The following is a 16,842-nucleotide window of genomic DNA, read 5'->3' on the forward strand; positions in this document are numbered from 1 at the left end:
ATGAAGGATGGATTGAAAGTGTGTGTCTGGAAGGGACAAGAGCCTTTGAAAATGATGTCCTAAATGCATATTTGATGATACACAAAGTCGTGATTTATGTTAAATAATAAGGCACATTGTAAGTGAATTGGAGAAGGCAATGGCACCCCACTCCAGTATTCTTGCCTGGAAAGTCCCCTGGACAGAGGAGCCTGGTGGGTGGCAGTCCATGGGGTCACTAAGAGTCAGACACGACTGAGTGACTTCACTTTCACTTTTCACTTTCATGCTTTGGAGAAGGAAATGGCAACCTACTCAAGAGTTCTTGCCTGGAGAATCCCAGGGACGGGGAAGCCTGGTGGGCTGCCATCCATGGGGTCTCACAGAGTTAGACACAACTGAAGCAATTTAGCAGCCTTAGCAGCATAAGTGAATTAACAGATGAGGAAAAAAAGAAATCTGCCTCGAGCCCATGGCACCAGGCATTGACAGCGCCTGGAGCAACGCAAGATTGAGGGCTTCACAGGACATTAAAGACAAGTCCAACGCTAAAGCTCAGACGAATGTAGGGAACCCCTGACATTGTCATCTCCCCCATCGTGACTTAGCTGCTTCCAGTGTGACAGTCAGGTTTGCGTCTGGACCTCTCTACTCCCTGCCAGCCTCATTACAGCTCTCCCCTAGTTTTCTCAACCAGTTTTCTCAGGCCAGGGAGCACAGAGTAGCCACTGGGCACTCACTGCTGCTGCTGTACAAAACCCAGAGTGGGCTCTGAGCCCCTGGACAAGCGTTTATCTGGGAGGAGACTTCAGACAACACCAGTAAGGGAGTGTGACAGTGAGATGGAGCGGGTCTCTAGAAGCAGAGCTACAAACCTGGCCTGGATGCATGAACTTTGTGGAGGGAGGTGGAAGTCAGTAGTGAGCGGGCCAGAGAGGAGGAAAAGGGTGGACATGGATGAACACTTGGGTCCAGTTAAGCCTTGGCCTGACCTGTGAGTGGAGAGGGGTTTGAAGCAGAGATAGCTCTGCAGAGTCGTCCCTCTGAGAGCAAGGGGGCAGCCTTGTACCACTGTCATTTCAGTCGATCAACCGCTGTGTACATGGGTGTGCCTGTGGGTGGTGTGGCTCGGATTAGAGGATTTTGTCAGCAGAGGGTGGTTCTCCTGACTGGGGGCAAGAGCCTGCACTGGAGTGCGGTGTGGGGCGGGGGACTGGGTGGTGTCGGGTGGGAGGTTCAAGAGCTCTGGAAAGGGGCAACCATAGCACTTAGGAAGAAAGCAATTTAGGATGGGTTCCCAGGTAGCTCAGTGGGTAAAGAATCTGCCTGCAATGCAGGAAATGCAGGCAGACTCCAGTACCATGTCTGGATGGGAAAGATTCCCTGGAGGAGGACATGACGACCCATTCCAACAGTCTTGCCTGGAGAATTTCAGGGACAAAGCCAAGCGGGCTATAGTCCATGTGGTCACACAGAGTCAGACACGACTGAAGCGACTGACCATGCACAATTAGTGATAACTGATGCAGACTCAGCTGGGGGCTTCTGGGAGGCGTGAGTTATCCCACCGAACACCTGGGGTGGTGTTTATACTCTGACTCCTGCTGTCTTTGGTCCTGGACTTCTGAGGGCATGTCACCCCTTGGTATTTCTGGCCAGCAGACTCTGAAGACCAGAGAAAGCCCGCAGGCAAAGATGTGGGGCCTGGGCACTAGAGGAACTGCAGGCTGCAGGCAGAATGGTCAGGGCACAGATGTGAAGAGGGCCAAACAGCCTCGACTACAACGGCCATTAAAGGCGACCAAAAAAACACCCGCAAAGAAGAAGGAGGAAATAGAGGCAGGAGGAAAATTTAGAGGAGCAGAGCCCTAGGATATCTTGGTGTAGATACAGAGATGCTCTTTATTCCCACAGTGCGAATCCCTCTCTTATCGCAGCTGGGGTTTATACTAGCAGCCTGTGAGGGGGCGGCTCCCCAAAGCCTGAGACTGGTTTTCCTGAGCCACTTACATCCGGGCCAGCCTCTCGGCCTGGTGTGGGCAAGAGCCCGGACGCCCCCAGGCAGGCGGAGAGAGGGAAGTAGAGCGCACGTTGGTGGTTGGCCACAGACAGCGGCTGGAAACCTTCCCTGGAAAATAATGAGCGGAGAAACCTTTACTGATTAGTTAAATCCTAGATAATCCTGGTTGATGAAGGCAGACCCGGACCCCTTAACGGATTTAGGGTTTCAAAAACCAACTTGGGGGGGTGACCCAGGCGGGGACGATGGAGCGGGCTCCGCTCTGTCCGCAGATTCGTCTATGTTGGGAGGGGGCTGGGAGGCGCTTCCCTTCCGCCGTTTCCCAGTGCTGTCGCCAAACATTATTTGAACTCAAGGCACCCGCCAGGGAGCCGGAGGACAGTGCAATGTGGGTGGGCTCAGGGCCGGCTCGCTCTCTCCACGTCTCCTGAAACACTGGGCGCACTTCCCTCACTGCGCCGACTTTGGACGGAGCGCTAGACGCGATCCCCAGGGGCTGCGGCCCTAGCAGGCCCACGATCCCACGCAACGCCTGCGGGTGGGAGTAGGGGCGCAGATTAGCGTGGCGGGGTGGCGACGATCCTCACACGAGAGAGGGCAACGAGATTGTTCGCCCCCGCAGCCACCATGCGGCGGAAAGGCAGGCGCTCAGGGCTCAGCTCTCCCTCCATCCTGGTCCCTCCCGCGAGCCCCTTCCTGTAGATGGGGCGGGAGCCGGCAGCAGTGACTCCCGTCCAGGAACTGCAAGATCTCCTTATAACTCCCACCCCGGGTCTTTCCTCTGCTTCGCTTTGCTTTCTCGATTTCTCTCTGCGTGTCCGGTGTGAGTGGGTTAATACACCTCAGTTTCTCTCATCTGCAAAATGGGTTTTGTAATATCCTTCCTAAGGGGTTGGAAACCAGTTTGCTGTTGGTACTCAGTGGTGGTCGAAATTGGGCTCCTTTTGGCCGGCCTTTTGGTACCCTGGGAGTCCTTGGCCATCTATTCGAGACCTGCTCTGGTAGGGACTTGGGGACAGAAACTTCGAGACCCCGGCTCAGGCCAGCGGGCGCCGTTGGCCCTCCAAGCTGCAGACAGGGCGCACACGCCTCCGCCTTTGAGACCAGCCCCTGCGAAGGCCCCAGGACCGGCCACCTCAAGGTCGGTTGTCCCGCCTTCCTGCCAGGGATGTCTGCAGCTGTGTGAATCTTTAGCAGTCTTCCTTAACTGCAGCCCCAAATCCTGATTTACGAACTCCTGCTCTGCCGGGCGAGAGCCAGAACATCGTGGCTGGATCTTGTCCCCCAACACTTTCCCCTAAATCCAGAGATAAATTTGGGGAGAAATTCCTGGTAGAGCTCAAAACGACGCTGGTTCCTAAAGCCCCCTCCCAGCCCCGAGCGACTCAAAAGACAATTATCCTAAAGGAAAGTTATGGTTTTGCTAATCTCAGGAACAGCTTGCGAGGGGGAGATTTGGGTCTTCTTTTAATAATGAAAAGTTAATGCGCAGCCTCTTGTAATTATCTTTATCGGAAGCCCCTCGCTTAATCCTGGGGTTTGCGGAAGACCCACTTGGGGGCGCAGGCTTTGCCGGGTTCAGCTCCAGCTTGGGATCCTTCTCGGCTCGGGATCCTTCTTGGCTCGGGCTAGTCCCGGCTCCGGCTCAGCTCGGCTCGGCTCGGCTCGAGCTCGGGCTCGGCTCGGGCTACACCAAGGGGTGCGCGCAGAGACCCACCGGGCGCCCACGCTGCGCTGGGAGAGCTGCCTCACCCCTCGCTGAGCGCCCACTCACCGCTTGCCCTCTCAAGGGCTGTACTGAGGTTCGGCTTCCCGGATCCCGGGTTTGAGAAGATGGACTCCGAGCGATTCGGGTTGGGTGGGCTCGGATTTTCCGAGTGGGAAGCAGGAGAGGTCTACCCACGTGCTGCGTTTTGAGACAACTTTAACAAATACGGGCGCTTCACGTGAAAATCAGGCTTTCTTCGAAAAATTATAAAATCTGACAATAATTTGCTAGCTTCTGTGTGGAGTGGGTCCCAGTAGACACGCCCTATTTTTCCAACTTACCTTCCCCATTTAGGGCTCGCCAGATAATATACTGGTACATACTTATAATTTAAAAATTCACTGTTCATCTGAAATTTCGATTTCACTGGACCTCCTGTAATGCAATTTGCTAAACGTGGCTTCCTTGCCCTGGCCGGGCCAGTCCTCTTAGGCCTGTCTCTACTTCTTCTCCAGCTCTCGTGAATTTTGCGACCCGGGACAGTCCGGCCGCTAGAGCGCTGGGGTGGGTTTGGCTGGAGGTGGAGTAGGCACGGGTTAAATAAATGTTTTCCACTCCTTTCCCCTTGGGGATTTTCAGGGAAGGCCTTGGCTCAGGCGGTGGCATTGGAGGGCTGGCGGGGTTCATATTGGTGGTAGTGGGGAGAGTGTGGCTGGGAACGGAGTCTTGGTCTTAATGGGCGACTGGATGCGGGGGAGGGCGGGTCCGCGCCGGGCCTCCACCAGGGAATCCACCCGGAAGGGGAGAGAAGACTCAGAAGGTTTAGAGGTTTAGGGAGGGGACGACTCGCGGCGAGACCCGGCATGGGGTTGATAGCGGGGACGACTGGAGAGGAGAGAGGAGAGGGTGCTGATGGAGGGGACCGCAGCTGGGAGGGCGGCGACCGAAGGGAGGGGGGCAGGTGGCGTCCCCATGTCGCGGGGTCCCGGGCGTGACGCGTCCGCGCCGCGCTGATTGGAGCCCTCCGGGAGCCCGATTGTATAAAGCACTCTCAGAGCTGCGCCCCCTCCGCGAAAGTGAAGGACCAGAGGGCCCAGCTTCGCCGCTGGAGAAGCCATGACCGGCAGAGACGCGCTTTCCGACGGGCGTGCCAGAAGCAGGGCGCTGGTGCCCGGAGGCCCGTCCACCGGCTCGCGCCCCCGGGGCTTCGCCATCACCGACCTGCTGGGCCTGGAGGCCGAGCTGCCCGCACCTGCGGGCCCCGGGCCGGGATCTGGGTGCGAAGGCCCGGCAGCCGCGCCCCGCGTGGGCCCAGGGCTCGGAGGCTCCTGCCCGGCACGCGGAGCCCTTCCGTTGGGCCTCGGCCTCCTCTGCGGTTTCGGCGCGCAGCCCCCTGCGGCTGTCGGGGCACCCTGCCTGCTCCTCGCCGACGTACCCTTCCTGCCGCCGGAGGGGCCTGAGCCCCCCGCCCCGCGCTTCCCCGGCCGCCCACTGCCCTCGGCCGCCCGCCAGAAACGCAGCGAGAGCGTGTCGACGTCGGGTAAGGAGGCCAGTCCGCGACCCTACTGTCTCTACTGTCTCTTCCCTCGGCTCGGGTGGGCAGAGTGACACTCTGGCGCCCTGTCGGGCCCCACCCCAGTCCCCCAGATCTACAGAAGTGGGGACCCCAGAGCGTAGCCGCGCCGGGAGGCGCATTCTTGCACCAGCACCCTCTGCCCTGCCCCCGCCCCCGCCCCGGCCTCTCCTCTGGGCTTGGTCGCCGCCACCCCGCGGACACCACCGTCCGATCCGGACCCGCCCTGGGGTCTCGGCGACCCAGCCTCCGGGGGACACTTTCCGCCACGCGGGGCTCGGCCTCGGGGTGCCGCAGGGGTCGGGAAACCTGGGGGGACCTGCCTCCTTCATCAGCGGCCCGGAACCCGGTACCCGCCGGCTCCAGGCGGGATTAGACGAATTGATTGACGGATTGACAGGCCCTTGACAAGCGCCGGACGGAGGCCTGGATCTGTCCTCCTGCGGGTGCTGAAGAGCGAGTCTGGGCACCCCGCTTCTCCCCTGCTCCCCACACCAGAGAAGCGAGCTCTCCCTCTTACAGCAGCTGTGCCCAGATCCTCAGAGAAGTCGGCACGGACTGTAGGGGAAAGCAGGGAGCGGTGGAAATCGACAAAGACAGGGCGGAGAAGTCGAGAGGTTTGGGGCATGGGGGAAGAGAACGGGGAATTTCAGAAGAGTTCGAGGGAGAACAGCTATGTGATAGTAGACCGCAGAGCTGAGCATCCAGGCGGCTGAATGCAGAAACTGCACTGGTCTCCACTGCTGATTAAAGGAAGCAGGCGCGGTCGGCGACGCCCACTCCGAGAGGACTTTATTTCATGAGTGTCTACTAGGTGCCAAGTTGCTTCGGTCCTGTCCGGCTCTTTGAGACCTGATGGACGGTAGCCCGCCAGGCTCCTCTGTCCATGGGATTCTCCAGGCAGGAACATTGGAGTGAATTGCCATGCCCTCCTCCAGGGGATCTTCCCGACCCAGGCATGGAACCTGCATCTCTTGTGTCTCCTGCATTGGCAGGTTTCATTACCAGCAGTATCTAGCAAATAACCACCCCCTCCATTAGTTGTCTCACTAAAAATGCAGGAACCGATTTCATACTGTGGATTTTTTTCCCTGTGAGGACCCATAAAGCTAAGGGAAAATACAACCACATCCTAGCCTGTGAGGGTATTTCTCAAGACCAAGACCGATAGTGTCTTGTGGAATCGTCATGTGACTGCGAGTGTAATGAAAGTTTCTTAGAGCCACAATAAAAAGGAAAATAAATAGGTGAAACAGATTTAAATACTATGTCTCATTTAATCCAATACCTACAAAATATTGTCATTGTATGTTATCAATATAAGATTTGTTAATATTTTACTCTGAGGGGGTCTGTTGTTTTCAGTCTATTGGATATTTCACGCTCACAGCTGGTCTCAATTTATACTGGCCACATTTCAGGGCTCCATAACCTTATGTATCTAATGGTATCAGATTGGACAGCACAGATAGTATAATATCATAATCCAATTTTCTGGTGAACTCATTGATGTAGGAGTAAAACTGATATTATTTTACTACTTTTGCTTTTATTAATTTACATTTAGTATTTTGAAACATATATGCTTTTTAACAACAAACCAGACCATAGTTCGGTCTTCTAAACTTTCTTTCAGTCGAAATCTTTTGATATAATGGATTTCAAAAGATAAAGCATAGTGGAGTGGGTTCTTAAAATTTTTGATGCGCATCTGTGAATCATCTGGGTACCCTTGCCAAGAATGAGTTTCCCAGGTCCCACTTTCAGAGATTTGAAATTGGTACAGCAGGGCAGGGGGCCAGCTCTGAGGAGGGTTTTGATGTCACAAACCTCAGTCTTCCCCTTGAGAAGTGTTGGCATAATGGCTAAGATGAGGAACGTGAGATGGAAGCAGAAGGAAGTGTATGAATTTGGAAGCTGAAGGGAACAGGAAATGCAATTAGTGTTCAAATAGCTTAGGCTTCACACACATTTGGGGTTTGAATTCCAACTTCACTGTTGACAACCTTTGTGATCTTGGACAAGTTAATCTCTCTGTGCCTTGGTTTCCTCCTCTGTACAAGGAGGATAATAATAGCAGCTGTCATGGAGGTTTTTTTTTAATTTATGAAGAATAATGTTGATATGCATGGGCAATCGGTTAAGTGCAGCACTTGGAATACGTCATCAGATGTGAAAACTGTGATCTTGTCTTGTTAAATATTCACATCCCAGACAAGTTCATAGCTTCAATCCTCAAATTAAAATTCAGAGGGCAAAATGAAAAATGTGCTCACCTCTAAAGTCCTCTTCTTCTCCTTGTTCTAACAGATGAGGACAGCCCTTCTGAAGACAGGAGTGACCGGAAGGCGTCCCCGGCCCCCAGCAAGAGGAAGAAGAGGAGGCACAGGTACTAAGATCCTACATGGCATTCCCCACCCCACCTTCCTTGAGACCTTGTGCCTGAGAAGGTCTGGTCTTGCCTTGGGGCGGCATGGGAAAGGACACAGTAGCCATCTGGGAATGTAATTCTGCCATTCCTGGGGGCTGCAGGTCAGCCTTTGTAGCATTTTACTAATGATGATGATTATTATTTTAAAAAAGTTTTTTTGCCACACCAGTGTGGGATCTGCATTGGAAGCAGAGTCTTAACCACAAGACTGCCAGAGCATTTTGAGCACAGCACTATTAGACCCTGGAGCATTTTGAAGACACAATTTTGTGGGCCCTTAAAATAGGTCTTCTTAAAATGAGTTGGTGGAGTTTATTGAGGAGAAAAAAAAAAAGACCTAAAGAGCTCTGTTTTGCTTGAACCAAACTGTGGACTTCCCAGAGGCTACTTATTTGGAGATGGGGCGCCCAGCTCTCATCTGGGCACCTCATCTGGGCACCCCAGATGAGGTGAGCAGAGGTGGGGAGCAGGCACGGGGTCCTCTGAGGCTGGGAAGCCTGGCCACCTCCTGTGGTCATGTGCCCATATGCCTCTCTGCAGGACCGTTTTCACTGCCCACCAACTGGAAGAGCTGGAGAAGGCCTTCAGTGAGGCCCACTACCCTGATGTGTATGCCCGGGAAATGCTGGCCATGAAGACTGAACTCCCAGAAGACCGAATACAGGTGCAGGGCCCCCCTCTCCTCCCAAAGACACCCAGAGACCATGCTGTTCTCACATGCAGTGAGTCAGCCCACAGCTGCCTCAAAACAGCCCCCTCCATCCACAAACCGAGGGTCACTTAGATGCCAGAGTCTTCCTTTGTGTTCATTTAGAGAGGATGACCCCTGTAGCCATCTAGACTTTTTACCTTTTATTAAATCATTCTTAAAAATTATACAATTTGTGCCACATCTAGAAATTATGTAAAGATATCAATGAAAAAAATGACTATCCATCAATGGCAGACCCTCAGTGTAAGTAGCTGATGAGGACTTTCTGCATACCAGCCCCATGCCATATACACACTTGACCCTGAAATACACACTCACACGTACACAGAAGACTGGTCTTTGTCTTCACGTTAAGCCATCCTATGTCTGACAGCACATCCTTTCCAAGTCAGAAGACATGCCATTCACTCCTATTTTTAAGTTTTACTTTAATTAAAAAATATATTTATTTATTTTGATTGGAGGATAATTACTTTGCAATACTGTGGTGGTTTTTGCTCTACATTGACATGAATCAGCCATGAGTGTACATGTGTCCCCCATTCTGAAGCCTCCTCCCACCTCCCTCTCCACCCCATCCCTCTGGGTTGTCCCAGAGCCCTGGCTTTGGGTGCCCTGCTTCATGCATCAAACTTACACTGTTTATTTACTTTACACATGATAATGTACATGTTTCAGTGTTATTCTCTCATATCATCCCACCCTTGCCTTCTCCCTATAGTCCAGTAGTCTGTTCTTTACATCTGTGTCTCTTTTGCTGCCTTGCATATAGGATCGTCATTATCATCTTTCTAAATTCCATATATACATGTTAATATACTGTATTGGTGTTTTTCTTTCTGACTTACTTTACTCTGTATAATAGGCTCCAGTTTCATCCACCTCATTAGAACTGACTCAAATGCATTCTTTTTTTAGCTGAGTAATATTCCATTGTGTAATGTACCACAACTTCTTTATCCATTTGTCTGCTGACGGACATCTAGGTTGCTTCCATGTCCTAGCTATTGGAAACAGTGCTGCAATGAACATTGGGGTACACGTGTCTCTTTCAATTCTGGTTTCCTCAGTGTGTATGACCAGCAGTGGGATTGCTGGGTCATATGGCAGTTCTGTTTGCAGTCTTTTAATGAATCTCCACACTGTTCTCCATAGTGGCTGTACTAGTTTGCATTCCCACCAACAGTGTAAGAGGGTTCCCTTTTCTCCACACCCTCTCTAGCATGTATTGTCTGTAGACTTTTTGATGGTGGCCATTCTGACCGGCATGAGATAGTACCTCATTTTGATTTGCATTTCTCTGATAATGAGTGATCTTGTTTTCATGTGTTTATTAGCCATCTGTATGTCTTCTTTGGAGAAATGTCTGTTTAGATCTTTGGCCCACTATTTGATTGGGTTGTTTGTTTTTCTAGTTTTGAGCTGCATGAGCTGCTTGTATATTTTGGAGATTAGTTCTTTGTCAGTTGTTTCATTTGCTATTATCTTCTCCCATTCTGAAGGCTGCCTTTTTACCTTGCTTATAGTATCCTTCATTGTGCAAAATCTTTTACATTTAATTAGGTCCCTATTGTTTATTTTTGTTTTTATTTCCATTACTGTGGGAGGTGGGTCATAGAAGACCTTGCTGTGATTTATGTCAGAGTCACTCACTCTTTTTAAACAATATTTGACACTAATCTTTTGTTAAGATAAAACAATCCAACAACTGAGGTTAGAAGAGACCATTGCTTGGTGAATATTCCCATCAGAGTAAAAACTGGCTTCTTTGCACAGTGTGGGATACTCTGATTTTGTCTTCTCATGCTTGACTCCATGGAAACTTTGGTGGAAATTGATCCGGATCACCTAGCACTACCAGTCCTGTGAGCTGTGAGACAGGCCAGGTGCTCCCAGAGAGGGTAGCTGGTCCTTGCACCCCTCTGTGCTGGGGTGGGGGTCTCCTCCTATAAGCCTCTCTTCTTCCCCTCCTACCTCAATCTAGGTCTGGTTTCAAAACCGGCGGGCCAAGTGGAGGAAGCGAGAGAAGCGCTGGGGCGGCAGCAGCGTGATGGCCGAGTATGGGCTCTACGGGGCGATGGTGCGTCACTGCATCCCGCTGCCTGAGTCTGTCCTGAGCTCTGGGGAGGGCAGCCTGCTGGGCTCCTGCGCACCCTGGCTCCTGGGTAAGGAAGAGGGCCTTGTGGCCACGCCGCTCAGGCAACGTCTGGGGTCCCTATGCCTGGAGAGCCACTGCCAAGCCAAGCAGTGTAAATTTACTGCAATTTTTTAATTAATGACAAGGCCTGGATTCTGATCGGTTGCCTTATTTTTCACTGGAACTGTGTAGGCAGTGTGTGGACAGGTCCAGTCAGCCCCTGGTTCTCTGAGTGGAATGATACACATTCATTACGTGAAATATGTATTTCCAGTGTTGAGTGCTGTCAACCACACAGTTCAGAGCTCATGGCAATAGGAAGCAAGATGGTGCAGGCAGTGAACCTACAGGCCGTTAACCGCATGCACCCTGGACACCGGAGGTCTGTTTCTGTGTCCCGGTTCAGCTGATAACAACCTGCGACTTAGCTGTTCTGTCCCCCAGTTTTTGTGCTAGAACTGTCTGCTCTGTTGGAGTTCAAGCTTTGAGGCTGGAAGTTCTAAGAAGCTGGCATCCTTACTGGTCTGTTGGCTATTACCAGAGAACCACAGGCTTGGAGAAATGAGTTATAGACAGCATCCAGGCAAATTAGGTGGAGAAAAAAGGCAGAAAGTTAGGATTAGGGGGATGCTCGCAGGGGGCCAATTTTAGGTTGGGGAGGAGGAGGGTTTTTGTTCAGTGAAACTTTTTTGAACTCCTACCCACCTGAAACTATGCTGGGACTGGAGATATCAAGTCATCTTTGCCCTCAAAGACTGGAGAGCCTGAGAGGGAACGCTGGGCAGGTCACCTGGCCCACCCCTCTGAGCTTACATGAGCAGGTGAGGTGAGCTTACTGAGTCTACAGGTCTGCGGCCTTATGAGAAAGTAGGCCTCGGGTTGCCAGACACCTGACTTTTTGAGAGAAGCTGGACATCTGGCTTTTGATGTAAATCTCTTGATTTTAAAATCTTGCCAACAAACTTTAAAATAAAAATTTAAAAACCATTATGTCATCCAAATAATTGTACACTGTGCCCAGTGTACAAACCCTGTTGAGAGTTACCTACAAGACTCTCCGGTAGGCCCCAGACAGGCACCAGCAACGGAAATCCTAATGGGATTTAGAGAGCAATGACAAGGAAGAAATTTTACTTAATTGCTATATTTAAAGATTGCAGAAGGAAATGGTAACCCACTTAAGTATTCTTGCCTGGAGAATCCCATAGACAGAGGAGCCTGGCAGGCTGCAGTCTGTGGGGTCATAAAGAGTCGGACATGACTGAGTGACTACACACATATTTAAAGGTATCTGTTTTTATTTATTTTCTTCTCTTTTTTTTTTTTGCTAGGGATGCATAAAAAATCCACAGGGACGATAAGGAAAGCAGAAAGTGAAGAAAAGCTGGCAGGACTCTGGGGCTCTGACCACCTCAAGGAAGGTTCTAGCCCCCATCAGGCAGGACCCCAGAGGGGCTTGGAGGAAGGCAGTCCCGTGAGCAGTGTGGAAGACGTGGTCATTGATCTCTCCAGCTCCACACGCCAGGAGACTGAGAGAGTGCAGCAGGGCATCGGGGCCCAAGGACGTCCAGACTCTGAGGGGCTAGAGGGGCTCCAACCTGGGAAGGAGGAGGCCTTATGAGACCGCAGGCCTCTACCCCTAACACGCAAAGGCTGGAAATGTGCGCATTCCTCACCAGCATTTTTCAGAAGACAAACGTTGTCTAAGACAAATGCTCTCAGCTGGATTTTCTTCTTCCTGTGTCAGGATAAAATGCAATGTCACTTGCTTTAAGAAGACACATGGTGACTCTTGGAACATTCCACTGCATTCTAGAATGGAAATCATTCCTTGAAGGCATGTGAATCAATTAATTAGATCTAAAACTTGCATTCTCTTCTGTAGGTAGAACTTGAGGAGGGAGGATTTCAAGCCCCAAACGCATTCTCACTGCCAGACATCCTGAGGTTTGGTTCAGTAGACTGTGTAGATTCATAGGCTAAGTATGCTGTCCTTACACTGAATCCAAAAATACAGAAGTATTTAATCTACAGAGAATCATATATCTTCATAAATAGTGAAGACCTTGTGCAGCCCCCATATGAATGAAATATGATATTCTTACCTTGAACCTGCCTTTAGACATTTCCATTTTCTTGTTAGACAATGCTTCTGTGTCCCTCTGAGTGTCATTTGATTGGGTCTGTGCGTCTTGGAATGTTTCCTCCAAGGAAGCCCTCTCTCCCTTCCTTTCTGATACAGCAGGGAACCATTTCTGAACAACTGTTGAATATCTATAAACAGTGTTGAGATCAGGTCAGATCAGGCTTCTCAGAGTTTTAAATTTATGTTTGAGAGCACTTTAGAGACTTGATTTCGTGAATGTTTCCTTGCCTCTATTTCCTTCCTTTATTTATTATTTAAAAATAAACGTTTTATGGTTTGCTCGGTTCTCATGCACCCCCTCTGTCTACATGTTCATCTCCTGCCGCCCTGACCAAGCGCATCCCCATTTCCTGCCCCAAACATTATGCCTGAAGCCTTCATGCTTGGCTGCAGCTCTTACCCTGTGCTGCTCTGTAAACTCCCATAGGGCAGTGAAAAAGGAGAACTTTTTATATTGAAGTATACCCAATTAACAATGTTGTAATAGTTCCAGGTACACAGCAGAGCGACTCAACCATATATTATACATGTATCCATTCTCCCCCAAAGTCCCCTCCCATCCAGGCTGCCATGTAACATTGAGCAGAGTTTCCTGTGCCATAGAGTAGGACCTTGTTGGTTATCCATTTTTAAATACAGCAGTGTCAATCTCAATCCACCTGCAATGCAGGAGACCACCTGCAATGCAGAGACACAGGTTTGATTCCCTGGTGGGGAAGATCCCTTGGAGAAGGAAATGGCACCCCACTCCAGTATTCTTGCCTGGGAAATCTGGTAGAGAGAGGAGCCTGTTAGGCTACAGTCCATGGGGTCGCAAGAGTTGGACACAACTTAATGACTAAACCACCCTCACTACATGTCAATCTCAAATTCCTTAACTATCCCCTTCCCTCCAGTCCTTTCTGAGTTCAGAGTCCAGACAGAGCTTGCGGCTAACTGATGGGGAAGCTGAAGGGAAAAACCTGCCCCCCAGTCCCCTGAAGAGGCAGAGAGGAAGGAGGGTGGGGACCTTCTACAGGTGACTTCCCCCAGCAATGGGTGCAGCACCCCTCAGCCCGGACATGGCTCTTTAGTCTCTGCAGATGAGAAAACAGAGCCTCTTCCCTGTGGCCTCTTTTCTCATCCTGAGCTTCTCCCAGACTACTGTGGAAATTAAATGTCACCTATCCTTACTGTCGCAGCAGCAAACCACAAGCCCCACTTTCTCTCATTCATTCTGGCACCTGGAGATCTCGCTTGAAGCCTGGGCCTGATGGTGGGAGGGTTGTTGTGAGGAGAATCTGGATGTTGATTTCTCTGCCTCCTACTGGACTCACAGAGCAGGCCCCAAGTGACACGGCCACACTTATTCCATTCCGTTTCCTGCCTCCAGGCAGTTCTCAGATTCTTGGCTCCACCTCTTCCTAGTTTATCCAGAGTTGAGTTTGAGGGAGAGAGCTAGTAATCTGTGCAATTTATATATATCCCACTCATAAAATAAAATATTCAGTCAGTTCAGTTCAGTCGCTCAGTCGTGTCTGACTCTTTGTGACCCCATGAATTGCAGCACGCCAGGCCTCCCTGTCCATCACCAACTCCCAGAGTTCACTCAGAGTCACGTCCATCGAGTCGGTGATGCCATCCAGCCATCTCATCCTTTGTCATCCCCTTTTCCTCCTGCCCCCAGTCCCTCCCAGCATCAGAGTCTTTTCCAATGAGTCAACTCTTCGCATGAGGTGGCCAAAGTACTGGAATTTCAGCTTTAGCATCATTCCCTGCAAAGAATATCCAGGGCTGATCTCCTTTAGAATGGACTGGTTGGATCTCCTTGCAATCCAAGGGACTCTCAAAAGTCTTCTCTAACACCACATTTCAAAAGCATCAATTCTTCGGCACTCAGCTTTCTTCACAGTCCAACTCTCACATCCATACATGACCACTGGAAAAACCATAGCCTTGACTAGACAGACCTTAGTTGGCAAAGTAATGTCTCTGCTTTTGAATATGCTATCTAGGTTGATCATAACTTTCCTTCCAAGGAGTAAGCGTCTTTTAATTTCATGGCTGCAGTTAGGCCAGAAATTCACCGCTGGGGAAGGACATGGCAACCCACTCCAGTACTCTTGCCTGAAAAATCCCATGGACGGAGGGGCCTGGTAGGCTACAGTCCATGGGGTCACGAAGAGTCGGACACGATTGAGCGACTTCACTTTCATTTTTCACTTTCACAGATTGGAGCAGGAAATGGCAACCCACTCCAGTATTCTTGCCTGGAGAATCCCAGGGACAGAGGAGCCTGGGTGGGCTGCTGTCTATGGGGTCGCACAGAGTCGGACACGACTGAAGTGACTTAGCAGCAGCAGCAGAAGTTCACTGCAAGGAGATCCAACCAGTCCATCCTAAAGGAAATCAGTCATGAATATTCACTGGAAGGACTGATGCTGAAGCTGAAGCTCCAATGCTTTGGCCGCCTGATGTGAAGAACTGCCTCATTGGAAAAGACCCTGATGCTGGGAATGATTGAAGGTTGGAGGAGAAGGGGACAGAGGATGAGATGGTTGGATGGCATCACTGACTCAATGGACATGAGTTTGAGTAAACTCTGGGAGTTCGTGATAGACAGGGAGGCCTGGTGTGCTGCAGTCCATGGGGTTGCAAAGAGTCAGACATGACTGAGCGACTGAACTGAACTGAACTGAAAAATTCACCTGTGGTCTCCAACTCCTCTTGCCCTGAAACTAAGTATCACTGAGCTTCTCCCAGCAAAGAAGAAAAAGGAGTGGCCGCTGATCAGCCGAGGGTCAGGCTGGCCATGGGCAGGATGTGAAATAATGTAAGTGACACTTAAAAAAGAAAGCAGATGAAAATCCTTTGAAATGTTCAGAGTGTTTATCTATGGATCATGGGTTAATGGATACTTCTTCTTTTCATATTTTCTATATTTTGTAAACTTATGTAAAAATAAAACAGTTAATATGAATAGTATTAAAATGATAATTCCTCTTTCTTGATTTGGGCTAAGTATACACAGGACAAGAATCTCATTTAAAAAACAGCGAAAACATTTTATGATACAGAGTCTGTATTTTGCCTGCATCTCTCGTTGGGTCGATACAAGTGCCAAGTTGATAGGAAACACATGATCCCTTTAAACCCTCACTCAAATCATGCAGCCAATGGGAATCTGACCACCGACAGTAGGACAGAATTGTTCCCAGCTTTCAAAATTGCTTGCCAGCTGAAATTTTGGCTGTAAAAGCCTAAAAGGAGATTTTAAAAAGTTGTAATTTTAGCAAGGTCAATTTGGACAGATTCTTACTATGAACCAGTGTCACTCTGGCTACCTTTTGCTGACAGGAGCAGTCCATCAGCGCATGAGAAACATGTATGACCCCAGGAGATATTTTCAGAAATGACGGAAGAACAAGATATGGCAATCAGTGTTATTTCTGTGGGTTCACCAGTATAAATATAATAAACTATTGTTCTCAGTGGTCTATAAATCATGTCTGTATTGTCTTTTTTGATTCTCACAACAGGTGAGAAACTGAGCTGCAGAAAAATTAAGTGAACTTGCTAAGCTGATTCTCAATTTCTAGGGCTCAGGGCCAGAAGAGCTAAGTCACCCTTGAAACAGACGGAGGTGGTGATTTGCTCGGCCACACGTGAGACCTGCCTGAAACTGTCTGCTCAAGCCCCAGAGCAGACAGCCTGAAAAGCAGGGAGAACAAACGTGTGCAGATACAGAGGTGGCAAGACTTGCCACTGAGGAAAGCAGTCCCTTTATGTTTTAAAATAGTTATGTGGCTGCACCAGATCTCAGTTGTGGCATGTGGGGTCTAGTTCCCTGACCAGGGATTGAAGTTCAGAGTCTTAGCCACTGAACCACCAGGAAAGTCCTGAAAGTTTCACTTTTTGATACATTATTGGGACAATTGTTTATCCAAACAGGGAAAAATGAAATGGACCTCAGTTTCATGCCTTACAGGAAAATATGTCCAGATGAATCAGACAAACGTGAAAGGCAGAACTATGGAGCTTTTAGAGGTCTGGGTCTAGAAGATGCTTTAGTTGCCCCAAAGCGATGGTTGAAAACAACCACTTTATTTTGCTCACAGTTTCGTGGGTCTTCTTACAGCATGAGGCTTACCAAGCCT

At 49.9% G+C, this 16,842-nt stretch overlaps 1 protein-coding gene across 1 annotated transcript; it reads left to right on the plus strand.

The window, feature by feature from the left end:
• The first annotated feature begins 4,823 nt into the window (after positions 1 to 4,823).
• Positions 4,824 to 13,000, plus strand: VSX1 (visual system homeobox 1). The gene is made up of 5 exons (XM_040248851.1): positions 4,824 to 5,247; positions 7,591 to 7,669; positions 8,252 to 8,375; positions 10,408 to 10,588; positions 11,892 to 13,000. Exons 1-5 carry the CDS (start codon positions 4,824 to 4,826, stop codon positions 12,179 to 12,181), a joined length of 1,098 nt encoding a protein of 365 aa, XP_040104785.1. The 3' UTR covers positions 12,182 to 13,000.
• Positions 13,001 to 16,842: the final 3,842 nt, after the last annotated feature.

This window comes from Oryx dammah, unplaced genomic scaffold (assembly GCF_014754425.2).
Source record: "Oryx dammah isolate SB20612 unplaced genomic scaffold, SCBI_Odam_1.1 HiC_scaffold_10, whole genome shotgun sequence".
Lineage (NCBI taxonomy): Eukaryota > Metazoa > Chordata > Mammalia > Artiodactyla > Bovidae > Oryx > Oryx dammah.